We start from the raw sequence: 15,091 nt of genomic DNA, 5'->3' as shown, positions 1-15,091 counted from the left end.
ATTTGAAAATGGGTGCTCAAATTTCCAGCCCTTTTATTATTTGGAATTTCTCTAAAGCGCCCAAATTTAACCAACCAGTCATTCCACTATTCATACTGATTGTCGTTCACAGATGAATCCCGCTACAGCCTGTGCAGACGGCCACTTCGCTTTCCACACGTACCACGCGTATACACACACTTATAACTGGATATTCTGGCTGCAATTATTGCAAAAAACTGAGCTCGCCCGAGCGAGCGAAGCGGGCCTCCGTGGACGAAGAGGAAGAAGGAATCGTTCCACCGGAGCCCTTCGGTCCATTCCAGGATTCACCACGAGAGGGGTCGTCTACTTATCAGCAGTTCTGCTACCGGGGGAGGACGACATGAAGAGGTGTGTGTGTGTGAGGAGGGGGGAGGCTCACGATCCCTGGCCCCCCGTGGCAGACGATGACGTTGACGAGAAGCCCATGAATCCTGCGCCCGGCGTCGTGATCTTGGTGCTCAGTCTCGAGAGCCTGGGTTCCAGGCAGAGCGAGAGCTGGTAGAGTTCCTCGTCTGGCATCAGACGACTCGGATCCAGCAGGTAGTTTGTTACCTGAGAAAAGCGGAAAAGAAATTATTGTGCGATGAGGTTTTGTCAATGAAGTTATCGCACCGATGACTCATTTAATTAGTGCATTTTTAGTTGCAGAGTGTAACTGGAGTCCTTTTCAGAAAATAACACCTGTATTTGAAATTATGACTTTATTTAATCCTTGGTGATATTATACAGTGGTATCCTTGGCGAGCTATTTACATATGAAAAATGATATTGCAAAATAAGTTCTCTCGAAGCATAGATAGTTTAGTAAAACAGGCAAAACCATTATTTGTAAATTTGCATTATGACAAATGAATTACCCCCGATATTACTGGGGAACAAAGGCACCCCAAACTTAAATTTAAGGGGAAATTCTCAATTTTCCGAATAGACCTCCAAATTTTGCCGTAAGAGGACAATTCTGCCGAATAAAACTCCAACTTTTGACGAATGATGATTTTTTTGCCGAATCGTTAGACCAAATTTGCCGAATAAGGAAATTTTTGGGAGGTCACACTGACTTCCCACCAGGCTGCTCCTGCGGAGGAATATCATGAACTACTCAAGAGGGACTCCCATAGACAATGCGTTTAGACCGTTTGTTGTAGTTGAACCATGGGCCTTGGGTCACGTCTTCCTAAGGGGCTCCAAATTACAGTCGAACCTCCATATATCGAACTGCTGTTATTTTTTTAATTATTAACTTTCAATTAATCCGATGCTCGTATAAACTAGAAATTAGGTTTCATACACGAAAATTAGCTTTAATTTTAATGTTTTAGGAGATTTTAAGGATAAAATAAGATTGTTTCTATAAATCGAAATTTCCATATCTCGAATTTTTTTCAGGAAATTTGCTACTTCGATGTATGGAGGTCCGACTGTACTTAAAGAATTATGTATAGAATTGCAACTATATGAAAAATACATGTATTTTTAAAATAATAATGAAAATTATGACTTGTCAAATGGAAAAAAAATCCTTGAAGGGGAATTTTTATTCATCTTGCCAGTAACAAATTTACTTTGTCCCAATTATAAGAAGCTCCAAAGGGGTCAGATATGCACACGACAAATGATTTATACATAGTTCTGTAAGAGACAAAGAGGAAATCAAAAGTGCATTCCGACGGGCCCTAAACCTGTTAATCAACTACTCCATAATTTTCAGGGGCCTCCAAATTAACGAGGGCCTAGGGCCTCACTTTTAGTTGGGCTCTGAATGTGCTTGACAAAGATTAATTGACGCATTAATTCCTTTTTCCTTTCGAACAACATTAAAACCTGAGCTAAAATTAAGAAATAAGCCGTTTTCCATTTCAAAATGTCAAAAGACAAGCAAATATACGAACCTTTGGACTCATCTCTATTTTGTAGGGCGTCTGTTGAAAATGTCGGATTTCTCGAATCACGTGAGCAATCTGAAATAGAACAGAAGAAATGGATAAGTACTGTTTGATCGCGGATTGTATGTAATTTGGCAATCTGCCGAGTAAAGACTGTTCCATTTAAACGAATCCAGCAGGGGAGAAGGGAAATAACGATGGGATTTTGATGCACGCGTTTTATAATGTCACTAGTGCCTTGTTCATTTGTTGCATTCTCAGAAATAAAATAAGGGAAAACAAAAATAGTGACCATGGAAACAACAAAAAGAAAAGAAAATATTTTCATTTCGTTCAGGAACGTAAAAGCAAAATGGTAAGCTCAAAACTTTGTTGTGTATAAATAAATCAATTCATTTTTGCCGTGAGAATATAAATCGAATATACTTTAGATTAAAAAAATGTTGCTGAGCGCAAATTTTCGTTTTTATAAAACTAAGGCTAAATAATAGAGAGGGACATTTGTAACAAACCAACTAACACCCCTATAAACTAGTAGATACGTCCATTTCCGCCTATAAACCGGATATTAGCCTTTCCGTGTAATCGATGGTCAGACAGTAGATTCAGTCACTAGTTGCACAAGATCGATTGAATAAAACCGAGCAAATTGTTCAAAAACACATTGGATACAAGCGTATACCCAGCGCCCGCTTACGACATGCTAAGACCGCAGTTTCGTTCTTGAAATGGATTTATCAATCCATTTTTCATACACAAATACCCCTTCATGCACACACTCGTGATTGCGAAAAATATAATTTAAGTTCAAAATGGCAAAAAATCAAATTTGCTTTTTATTTATTTATTTATTTTTACTTCCTTTTACAAAAAAGGAAGTATTGTATTCGGGAAAAAAATTTCACTAAAAAATCGACCTTCATTTCCATTTTACTCACCCCCGAATGAATATTGAGTTTTTTTTTTCGACTACCATACGTGGATAAGTGCCTAAGAACGTATAGACACCCGAAATATCCATAATGACGATTCCCGAGTTAATTACAACGAATTTTCTCGTGACGGCTGTATGTACGTATGCATGTATGTGCGTATGTATGTCGCATAACTCAAGAACGCTAAGTCCTAAAAAGTTGAAATTTGGTACGTAGACTCCTAGTGGGGTGTAGTTATGCACTTCCCCTTTTGGTTGCATTCGGGTGTTTCTAAAGGGGTCTTTTGCTCCGTTTTGGGGTGAAATCATTGTTAATTTCGATGTAAACTCAAGTGGTGTTATAATTTGGCGGACACTTGGCGATATATCGCCAGTCTTTTGGTCGCCAAGTTTTGTCGCCAACTTGGCGACATATTTGGCGATTTTTTTTATATTTTTAATATTTTATTATTATTTTTTAAATTTACTTTATTATTATTTTTTTTAAATCTGGTTTCAATTTGGCCACTGCTGGTGATATTTCGAGAGTAAACTATTGAATCACATTAAACTGCCAATAATGGGGAAATGACATTAAATTGGAGTCAAAGGAAGTCATGTGATGCACACATCAACTTGTTTTTGATAAACTTTGAAATTTCAAAATACTTGTCTTTATTTCGTTAAAAACAGTTTGATACATGCAGTTACATACGTATATGAACACACATACATCCTAAATAAAGATATATTAATATTTTTACTTTTAACATTTCTATTAATTAATTATATTGGTATAATAATTCTGTTCTGTGTACTACATAACAGTTTCAGGGGTAGCAGTTAACACAAAAAAGCAGCAAATAGTACTTTGTCGATCGAGGAAATTGAATTTTCTCACAGTTTGTTAGTTCAAAGTATAGTATTTTCATGTGAGATATTAAAAATAAAAAATATTCAAAGAAAATCAACATTGGATCGCAAATATGATAAATTTATAAGTACATAGTTTTGTGCAAATTTTCAATTTTTCTGTAGCGGAAATAAACTTTTAGGACAGAAATTCCCAAACTTCAGGCCTCAGCGGACCCTCTTCGGAAGAATTACGAACTTCGCGCGTACCCCCCTTCCCCCCCGGCGTGAGCCAAAAAAAAAAATATTTGACACAGTTAAATCTTAAAATACACCGCCAGCTCAGTTATTCCATCCGAGGACTGCAGTTTCGTGCTTTTTAGCACTCATCAGCCCGGAATAGGAATCATATGAGCTGGAGGCGAAAAATCTCTTAAGGGAGCCAAGAGAGCCAAACAAACTGGTAGCTAATGCAGAATTAGCAAACCAGATGAGCGACCGCAGCAATGGTGCGGTGCAACTCAAAGATTGATGGCAAGGCATGGTATTTTGTAGTAAGTTACTTACAGTATAAGTTGTAGTAAGTAACTTACTACAAAATATAGTTAAATCTATTTTTTTTTAAATATATTTTTACGCATTTTTCCCGTTTAAATTCATTTATGCACTGTTCTGTATATTTTTCAGAGCTCTTGTTCGGTTTTCATTTCTCACACTAATATTTTGAGTTATGGAAGTAAACGTCACCAAAAGCAAAAAAGTTAGACGCAAATGGCGCCTTAGCTTTTTTTACATTCTAGTTTCAAACCCAGCTACCTTAACTGACGACTCTTTTGACATCAGGTCGCATATAATTACACTTGACTCAATTAAGTTTCTTGCAATAGTTTTGAGACTCCTGATTGGCCAGGCATATTTTTCTGTTTCCAACACATGTGAACAAATTTTGTTCTTCAGAAGTTCTGAACTCATATTTGAATGTGTTAAAATCCCCCCCCCCCATTCTTCGAACGCTGTCTAAAAGATCTCGTTTCGAAATGTAAAATAATAAAAGCATGTAAAGCAAGCAATAGAAGAGATGGAAGACGGTTTTCCTTGCAGCCAATCAGCAGTCTCCAAATGTTTACGTGATCTCTAGCAAAGTAAAGATCGTTTAAATGCAACCCGGTTCACGCCGTCACCTTATATCAGGCCGCAAAATCTAGAATCTTCTCCACGTCTAAGAAGAAAAGTTAAGGCCTTGGTATTTGAAGCAAACTACGAACTATATTTACTGCAGAGCCTTTAAGAAAGAAGAAGTTGCTCACCATCCTCATCTTGGAAAAGTTGAGTAGTCCCTCGTCCGTGAAGTTGGGCGTGCCTTCCTCGATGAACGATAGATCCGTCAGGTACATGCCTAAGTACGGGATGCAGGGTGGGTCACACCTGAAAGAGGACCACGGATACTTGAAACTAAGACTCACTAAACACACGACAAATTTAAAGGACAATAATACAACATTAATAGGCTCATATATGCGAGAAATGGTAGACACGTGTTTAGGGTTAGGAGGACCTCTTTTTTCGACGTAAAAGAAGTGAGCTTATGTGTAAAAAGGCTTCTTCTTTCTGATTTGATGGCATTAGAGACAATAATACTTTGTGCAGATTTAGTGCCAATCCCCGATATAGCATCCATTCTTTCATGAAGGAAGGCATGATGCGATTATCGCGTGAATTTCGATGCCTCGTTTCCACACCAGATGGAGGCACCAGGGCTCTCTTCGATGCAAAACTGCACTAGGAACTTAATTTTTCTCAGAGTAGGTACTCAATATCAAACGAGTGCTCGAGGGATCTTTTACATGCCACATCATCATATGACATGGATGCTGTTGATTTTCTGAACTTTTTTGAAAATCTACCGACTGCAGCCAAGTTCGAGTCTGCGTCATTAGGCGTAAGAAGCCAACGTCAACCGCTACACCCCTCTTTCTGAAGAACTAGTCGAATAAAAAGGTTGTCGTATATCTTTTGATCCCTCACTATATTTTAGAGATGTATAAAATTGTCAGCCCACATGATTACGCAGAGTGCAAAAGATCTCTTGAGCGCCGATTCGGAGCAAGTACTTGTGGCTAAATGAAATTCTAAGTACAATTTTGCACCGTGATAGCCTAAGTACTTGCATCTGTTGGGAGACTCTGCATTAAAATCCTCAAAGCACTTACTCACATCTGTGCCTCTGGACGTTACACGATATTATGGCTGGTTTGTGAATCACACTAGATTTACAACAACGAGGCAGCAGCTTCATTGGAAATAATTGTAAAAGAAGAGTGAAAGAAATTATTTGTTCTGGGTAGCAGAAACTGGTCCTATGTACTAAAACTGAACTCTTGCATTTGCAGTCAATTCTTAAAGCTGAAAACTGCAGGTTTGGTTTGAGTGCAGAGCAGAGCAAGTGCAAGTTCCAATCTAAACTCATGATTTGCGAAGGGAATAAATAGCTAAGATTTTTCAATCCTTACTGGATGTCATCAAGTGAAAAAAAAAAAATGATTTTGACATCTTGAATTCAAATTGTGTTTTTCGCAATCACGAGTGTCTGTAGGCATGTGTGTTTGTGTCTGTGTGCTGGCATAAGTGTGTGGGTAGTTGTGTGTATGAATGTGTGTTTGTGGGGGGGGTATGTGTGTGTAGGCGTATGTATTTGTGTCTGTGTGCAGGCACGAATGTGTGGGTAGTTGTGTGTATGTGTAGGTATCTGTATGTATGCGTGTGTGTATGCGTTTGTGTGTGTGTGTGCGTGTGTGTGTAGTTGTGTATGTATGCGCGTGTGTGTAGGACATGGATGCAACCTGGAGACGGCTTTCGCTGTAGGAGCAGCATCGTGAGGCCCCGGTCGACGGTGATGGTGCGGAGGATGGCGGTGGGAAAATAAAATCAAAGGACATCAAAACAGTCAAGTGAGAACAATAAACAATCATGATTGCTCAAAAAAAAAAAAAAAAAAAACCCTGCAAAGGCAATCTACAGGCAATGAGACTTTTCATAACACAATACAATTTCGGATCATTTAGCGCCTTTCATCTTTTATTTCTTAGAACGTTTTCCAGTTTCTGAATTTTCGTTCGAAGACAACTTTGTGCTCGCCACCTTGTGGCGATTAAAGGAATTAGCCAACGAGGTAACATATAGGTTCTTACCTGTGGAGAGCGTCTCTCATGTTCCTAAACCTCCCGTCAGCGGAGACGAGGGCCTGGAGCTTGTCGATACTCTGTTTTGTCTGAAAAGAAAGAGACAGAGAAAGGTCAGACATCTTAACCAATTAAACACGAATTCATTAGAACCAAGAGTTGGGGGGGGGGGGAACGAAACACTTTTTCATATTTGGAGACTATTTACAACAGAGACATATGAAATGTGGCGATTCTTCAGGTATTATGTGCTCAATTATAATCCAAGCTGAATGCCATTTAATGATCACTATATATATACAGTGTGTAAAGCAAAGAACTCCCTGGTTTCAAAATTAGATATCTCGAAAACAAAGGACGATATTGGAATAAAATAAACGGTGTGTTTATTGGTGAAACCCATAAAAATCATATACAGGAACTCGGAAATGAGTTTAAAAAATTGCCAACAGGTGGCGCTTCACGCTGTAATTGCAATAGAAGTCTCCATAAATAGTGCTGCGAAAAGATTAGTTGTTTCAGCAGCAGTTTAGCCTCTCAGATATGCTCTAGAAATTATCGTCTAACCTCTTCGCAGCACTATTTATAAAGACTTCTATTGCAATAACAGCATGCAGCGCCACCTGTTGGTAATTTTTAAACTAATTTCAAGTTCCTGTATATGATCTTTATGGGTTTCACCAATAAACATACCGTTTATTTTATTCCAATATCGTCTTTTTGCCAGGCACCCTATATATATATATATATATATATATATATATATATATATATATATATATATATATATATATATATATATATATATATATATATATATATATACATATATATATATATATACATATATATATATATACATATATATATATATACATATATATATATATATATATATATATATATATATATATATATATATATATATATATATATATATATATATATATATATATATATATATATATATATATATATATATATATACTCCCTCCAAAAAAAATAAAGGAAAAAACTAATTAAATTGGTAAAAGAGTGCAAAAGATTACTCATAAAATTCACACTAAAATTAATTTTTACAGGAAATAAGGACTATATTTTGAGAAAACGGACCTTTTATGAATGAAGATCAAAAAAGGGATTATTAGGGAAAACGTTATTATTTGAGAGCCCAGTTCGCTCTATCATTTATTAGAATTTGGTTCCAGGAAAAATTCTGGATGAATATTAAAAAGTCAAATGAAAAATAATATCAGATCAACAATGACTTATAATTAGGAGGTATCAGTCAAAATCACACGTGTCCAGTTTCAACAAGAACTGAGTTAGCTCCTGATTCAAATATTACAAGATGGTTCCTATAACACTGCATCGTTAGTTTCAGTCGAAGGAAATCATGTCCCATTTGAGTTCTCTTTTAAAACTGAGAGTCCTAAATCAATCAATAACGTGTCCATTTTGGTCACGTGACCTGGAGCTGATCTGCTCTGTCAAGTTCCGTTCAACATTCTGTTGAGATTGTGGTCGGTCGTCGGACTTGATGTTCTATCGTTCTTTTTTGCACTGTTGAAGGGGTTTGGTTTTATAATCCTGAATGAGCTATTTGAAGAGTTTTTTTAACTCTTTTTAATTCCTTTTATTTGTACGAGTACAAATAAAAGGAATTACACGTTGAATATTGGAATATACACGTTGTCATATTTTTACTTACGTCAATTACAACTTTAATCAAAGAAAACCATTGCCACTAGGCTGTGGGACGAAGGCATAAAAGATGCTTGGAAACGTGGTTTCGTTTGCTAATTTCGGAGACTACAAAATGTAATATTTTTCTGAGTCTTGACTCTGCAAATGAAAAAGACACAATGTTCCTAAAAAAATACTGTCTCAATTGAAAAAAAAAAAAAACTTTAGAGATGCACCAAAAGGAGTGAAAATGACAAGCAAGGGCCGGAGAAATTTTAAATGTATCAAAAATATTATTCATGTACATTAAAAATATTATGCATGTACGCTAAATCATTATGCATGTGTATCAAAATTTTTTTTTCAAGAAACAAATATTTCATTCTGAAGTATCATCGTCCGAACTCAGGGTTTTACGATTTTAACAAAATCATAAAATAATAATTGCCGTTTAGGTTGTGATGTAGCTGCCATTTGAATGTACGTGATTTGAGTGAAATAAAGAGTGAATACCACATATTTTACCTGGGAGGGAATGCACCGTACACGTGCGAGGGAATAAGACGTGCAATTGTCAGTCTACAAAACTTCCTTCAGTTGCAAAATTCAAGGGAGTCCTGCAGATTATGCTTTGAATAGAGTAGGTGGATAAAGGACTCGCCATCTTTGAGACCTTTCCTCAGGTCTTCTTGAGCCTGAGGACAGATGTTTATAAAGGCAGCCCAAGTTCGATGGACGCCGTTGAAGTTAAAGGTGAATAAAGAAGCTGGATCAGGATTTTACGGTTTCAACAAATATTATAAAAAAAATAATCAAGATTTAAGTTATGGCCCATGTGAAATAGCTGTCATTTGTATTTATCCTATTTGAGTGAAATAAAGATTGAAATCACATGCTTAACCGGGAAGTTTAGTTTATAGCTGCGCTTCCGCAAGTAGATAAGATTGCTGAACTTATCCACGTGTAATGGCAAAAAGACGTGCAATTGTCATTCAACAAAATTTCCTTCAATTGCGCAATTCAAGGAAGTCCTGCAGATTATGTTGGGAATATTGTCCCGAAGTTTCAAAATCGGGCCCTGGCAACTTTTGTCGAGTGTCGAGGTGGATAAAGGACTCACCGTCTTTGAGACCTTCTCCCAGGTCTTCTTCAGCCTGAAGACGGAGATGTTCATAAAGGCGGCGCAGATCTGGTGGACGCCGTTGAAGTTAAAGGTGAATAAAGAAGCCGGATCAGGATTTTGCGGTTTTAACAAAAATCATTAAAAAAAAAAAGAGGTTTAGGTTCTGGCACGAGTGAAAGAGCTATCATTTCTATGTACATGATTTGAGTGAAATTAAGATTGAATACCACCTATTTACCCTGGAAGTGCAGTATATAGCTATGCTAGTGCAATGGCAAAAAGACGCGCGATTGTCACTCTGCAAAACTTCCTTCAATTGCGCAATTCAAAGGAATCCAGCAAATTATGTTGGAGAAAAGGTCTCAAAATTTCAGAATCGGGCCTTGGCTACTTTTGTCGAGTTCCGAGGTGGATCAAGGACTCACCGTCTTTGAGACCTTCTCCCAGGTCTTCTTCAGCCTGAAGACGGAGCTGTTCATAAAGGCGGCGTAGATCTGGTGGACGCCGTTGAAGTTAAAGGTGAATAAAGAAGTCGGATCAGGATTTTACGGTTTTAACAAAAATTATTTTAAAAAAAAATGAGGTTTAGGTTCTGACCCGAGAGAAATAGCTATCATTTTTATGTACATGATTTGAGTGAAATACAGATTGAATACCACCTATTTACCCTGGAAGTGCAGTATATAGCTATTCTAGTGCAATGGCAAAAAGACGCACGATTGTCACTCTGCAAAACTTCCTTCAATTGCGCAATTCAAAGGAATCCAGCAAATTATGTTGGAGAAAAGGTCTCAAAATTTCAGAATCGGGCCTTGGCTACTTTTGTCGAGTTCCGAGGTGGATCAAGGACTCACCGTCTTTGAGACCTTCTCCCAGGTCTTCTTCAGCCTGAAGACGGAGCTGTTCATAAAGGCGGCGTAGATCTGGTGGACGCCGTTGAAGTTAAAGGTGAATAAAGAAGTCGGATCAGGATTTTACGGTTTTAACAAAAATTATTTTAAAAAAAAATGAGGTTTAGGTTCTGACCCGAGAGAAATAGCTATCATTTTTATGTACATGATTTGAGTGAAATACAGATTGAATACCACCTATTTACCCTGGAAGTGCAGTATATAGCTATTCTAGTGCAATGGCAAAAAGACGCGCGATTGTCACTCTGCAAAACTTCCTTCAATTGCGCAATTCAAAGGAATCCAGCAAATTATGTTGGAGAAAAGGTCTCAAAATTTCAGAATCGGGCCTTGGCTACTTTTGTCGAGTTCCGAGGTGGATCAAGGACTCACCGTCTTTGAGACCTTCTCCCAGGTCTTCTTCAGCCTGAAGACGGAGCTGTTCATAAAGGCGGCGCAGATCTGGAGGACACCGTTGAAGTTGTGCAGACAGCGGCAGATGTCCGCCACGGCCGCCCACTTTTCGATGATGGACACCCGCACGGACATCATGGTGGCACGCATGATCTCGGACACCACCAGCCTGCTCACCTGCGGGAGACGTCGGGGAATATTGTAAATAGAGATTCAAGTTCTTCCATAGACAACAGTCAAATAGAGATTCAAGTTCTAACTGAGAATGTAACCGATACGTCAGAATTACACACATACATGTATTATATTTTTAGCAGTAGCACTTGAACCAGTCAATGAAATGTTCATTGATTGGAGCGCGCATTGACAACGAACTCAGCACAAACGCATCAAGAGAAATAATCAGGACGTAAAATGTGAAATGATCAAGATAAATTATAAAAAGGTAAAATGTAAAAATTTACTTACAGAAAGTGAAAAAAGGTGAAATTGAAAAATTCTAAAATTATAAATTGCAAAAGAATAAAATGTAAAAAGAAGTAAAAGTTTCGGTCAATCAGTCTGTAGTCCCTGTTGGTTTTCTCTGATCTTCCAGCATTTGTCATATGTATTTCCCCTCATAATTTGGGAGAAGAAAAGACGTTGAATCTAAATAAGTGTCCCGCAAGGCAACCATGTCCGGTCTCTACACGAAAAGCTACAACAGCGTATCTTCTTGGGACAGCTGGTATGACCTGAAGGGATTCCCTCCAACCTCCAGCTCTTATCTTTCATTTGATGAGCTTGCCTGGATTGAAAGTCATAATTCATTATCTATTTTAGAAGACGAACTATAGTGGAGTAAGGGACAGGACCCCAAGGAATTTTTAGAATTTTGGTTCCCGTTTTTGCAAAACAACCATTTTATTTCCAAATACCGTCAACTCTGTACAACTCGAAGTCTCAAGGGACCGGCTAAAACGTTCGAGTTATTGGTAGTTTAAGTTATGAGAAGCTTAAAGAACAGTCTTAAGAATTTGAAACCCGATGAAAACTTCGAGATAGTGGAATCTTCGAGTTATCGAGATACAACTGTATTCCACAGTGAGTCGGAACCCACTGAAAAACAACTTTTCACCTAAGGTTTGCAACATACTTAAATTAACAATGCTGTATCTCAATTCTCCATGAATCAGAAGGCTTCGGAGAGACAACAGCTTGAACTGCAGACTTCGAGTCAGACAAAATAACAGTACTATTCAAATTCTTAGAAATAAGTTGTTTTGTTGTCAGGCCGTTGGCTTCCTCCACTTCGTCAAATGGTGTGATAAAGGGACCAAGGATCGAAAAGAAGACAAAGAAGTCGGAAAACGACTTGTATCACAACCCGCCAACACACAATCACACAATTCAAAAATTTGAAAGAACATATTGGATTAAAAAATCTAAATTTAATGACCTTTCTTTCCACAAAACTCGCACCAAATTATTTTACATAATAAGTACGTCGTGGACCATAAACGATAGTAGCATGTTATTAAAATTTCATTATTTTGTGGAAAAGATTTCTAGCTTAAAGTTTACACTATTCATTTAGGGTAAAAAATCTAGCAGTAAATATAACATCAATTGGAAGTAAGACGTCGACCGAATATCGGTGAATATTGTAAACAGAGATTCAATGGACTTCTACCTCCTAATTCAACAGATACGTTGGTACTAATTACACTACAAAAACCAACTACAACAAAAAAATTTGAAGAACCAAGAAGGAGTTGCCAGGATGAAACGAAATTTTATGTACGTTAGGGCAACATTGATATAAGAAAGAGATAAATTATTATTGGAAAAAACCCAAATGCATCCAATATTTTAGAATCTAAATTTTTCTAAAGTGTAAAACGCCCTACATCAATTGTTAAGGACTTAAAGAAAATGCTAACTTACATCGTTGAACCTGCGAGTCATAAGTAAAATATTTGGCGCTTTGGTCGCTTTTTCTGGTTTCATCCATGCCTGTCCCAGGAATTCTCTGGAAAAGAAAAACATTTCTATTAATAAGCTTGCACTCAACAGTTACAGCAGTATCGAAACATCTATGCCATGCTCATAATGCTTCCAACACGGTATAGGATGACTCTGATAAGCTGAAACCATGACCTGATAATGATTACATCTTGCTGAGACAATGGTGAAGGGTAATTGGCGGAGTAGGGTTACTTTACCAGTAGTTTTTCAAAAGTAGTTCAACTCAAATCCATGCCAACTTCCCCCCAAAACTCCTCCTTATTTTCTCAACAAGCATTGTCAAGGTCATAACTCAGCTCATCAGAGCCAGTTTTGTGTGATACATCCCTTTGAACGAGTGTTAAATTTTTACGCATTATTTGCACTTTCCCCCAGAATTTTAGACCTTGGCGGTAAATTATGGCATATTCGAACGCAAGAAACCAAAAACGCCAACTTGATCAAATTTGTTTGGGGGGGGGGGGCAGACGTCACCGGTTGTCTAGGAACATGCAATCCCTACACATAAAGAGGAGTCATGGGGCTCCCTTCCGGAGATTCTTAGCTTTTTGTACCTTAAAAATGCCATTTTACATAATTTCTGTTACGTATACGTATATATTTTGCACAAACCAGAAAAAAGGGGCATGGTGTTTTCAAGTAAAAAAATTTACAATTTGGAACAAAAATTTTCTGGTTCGATTGGATCATGTTACTTGTCTAAAGGACATTTTTACAGCTCTATTTTGTGATTGAGTCGTGCAGTGCATGTAAAAGGCTGTAAATCTAAAACCAATAATTGAAATTGAAGTCAACCAAACTCTCTCCTCATATTTGACGCACCGTCATAGCACTCCTCTTAAATCCTGAAAAGTCAAGTCTAAACGCACGGGAACATCTTACCCTATATTGAATACCCCAAATTTTAACATTTAGCAGACACTCCTTGAGCCAAAAAAAAAAAACTCTTCCTCGAGTAAAGCACTCGCTGCATATCAGGAAAATGAGCTAAAGAAATATTTCGCCGATTTAACAGAATCTAAGATAGAATATCATTTTGCTACTCCAAATCTGTCTTTCTTTGAACGTGTATCTTACGTCTAAATATTTTTGTTTCGTTTAGAACTTGTTATATAAATTCGTTTCGCGCAATTGATACATGCGATCAGAAAAGATGTTCGGTATCTCTGGTAACATTTCAAATTCATTTATTGGTTCTAAAAGTCACATATGCTTTGATCAAATAATAATAATAAAAAAAAAGAAGTTAAAATATTTTGACTTTTTAATTATACTGTCATTTTGCTACAATACTGTCATTTATCAGATGCAAGAAAACAGTTTCGAGTATTTTTTCAAAACGGAACATATATAGATTTTCTAACCACTTGTTGTTTTGTATCTTTTATTACTTCCATACGGCTTCAATCATACCCCATAGTCCCTAAAAGTCCAAACGGAAGGAATCCTAGTTTATTAAAGGGTAAAGTTAGACTCTTCGACCAGTCCCCTACAATTTTCATTTCAAATAAAAAGAAACATATCGTGATTGAATCTGTTGAACGAAAACTTTTTCTCTCTGAAGATCACATGTTCGAAATTTCCGAATTTTAATCTAACAGTTTTATGTTCAAGTAATTCGATAAGAGAGGTAGGTGGTAATAGGTTTTTGGTAAAAGTTGGAACAATCAACTTTAACCTTCGAAAGAGCAGACATCCAAAATTAAAATGACGACATATTCTTGATTTTTTACACGAAAACTTCTTACTCAGGGACATAATTTGTTACGCCTTTGTGCTTAATTCTCTACCCAGAAAATATAATACAAATATTTTGCTGCTAGTCAAATTCTTTATTTCTTTCACATCCCTTTAAAAGAGATATGCTTCCATTCGATCAGTAGTCCTAGATTATTTCTTTAATTCTGAAGAAATGGAATAGCAGAATATTGTGTCATATGAGGTTAGCCCTTAGGGCAGGAATTAACATTGAGGAAGCAAGTTTAATCTCAAAAGGCTTAGCAGAAAATGACCCAAAGACCCCCAAGTCACGTGACTCAACAACGACGAATGGTTGGCACGCTTTGCGTGAGATAAGCGAAAGAACCCTGATTTCCTCCAATGCTTTGCTTTAAAATCTA

The 15,091-nt window shown here is 37.1% G+C and overlaps 1 protein-coding gene across 1 annotated transcript in view; it reads right to left on the bottom strand.

Moving 5' to 3' along the window:
• Window positions 1-399: 399 nt before the first annotated feature.
• LOC129226182 (ras-specific guanine nucleotide-releasing factor 2-like) overlaps window positions 400-15,091 on the bottom strand; it is a 144,388-nt gene continuing 129,696 nt past the window's right edge. The window contains exons 22-27 of the mRNA XM_054860782.1: window positions 12,891-12,975; window positions 10,944-11,141; window positions 6,861-6,940; window positions 4,980-5,097; window positions 1,914-1,982; window positions 400-576 (exon numbers count right to left, since the gene is read on the bottom strand). Coding sequence (XP_054716757.1) covers window positions 400-576; window positions 1,914-1,982; window positions 4,980-5,097; window positions 6,861-6,940; window positions 10,944-11,141; window positions 12,891-12,975 — 727 coding nt within the window. The remainder of the gene's footprint in view (window positions 577-1,913; window positions 1,983-4,979; window positions 5,098-6,860; window positions 6,941-10,943; window positions 11,142-12,890; window positions 12,976-15,091) is intronic.

This window comes from Uloborus diversus, chromosome 7 (assembly GCF_026930045.1).
Source record: "Uloborus diversus isolate 005 chromosome 7, Udiv.v.3.1, whole genome shotgun sequence".
Lineage (NCBI taxonomy): Eukaryota > Metazoa > Arthropoda > Arachnida > Araneae > Uloboridae > Uloborus > Uloborus diversus.
The sequence above is the reverse complement of the archived record's forward strand: the minus strand, read 5'-3'. Positions and strand labels throughout refer to the sequence as shown.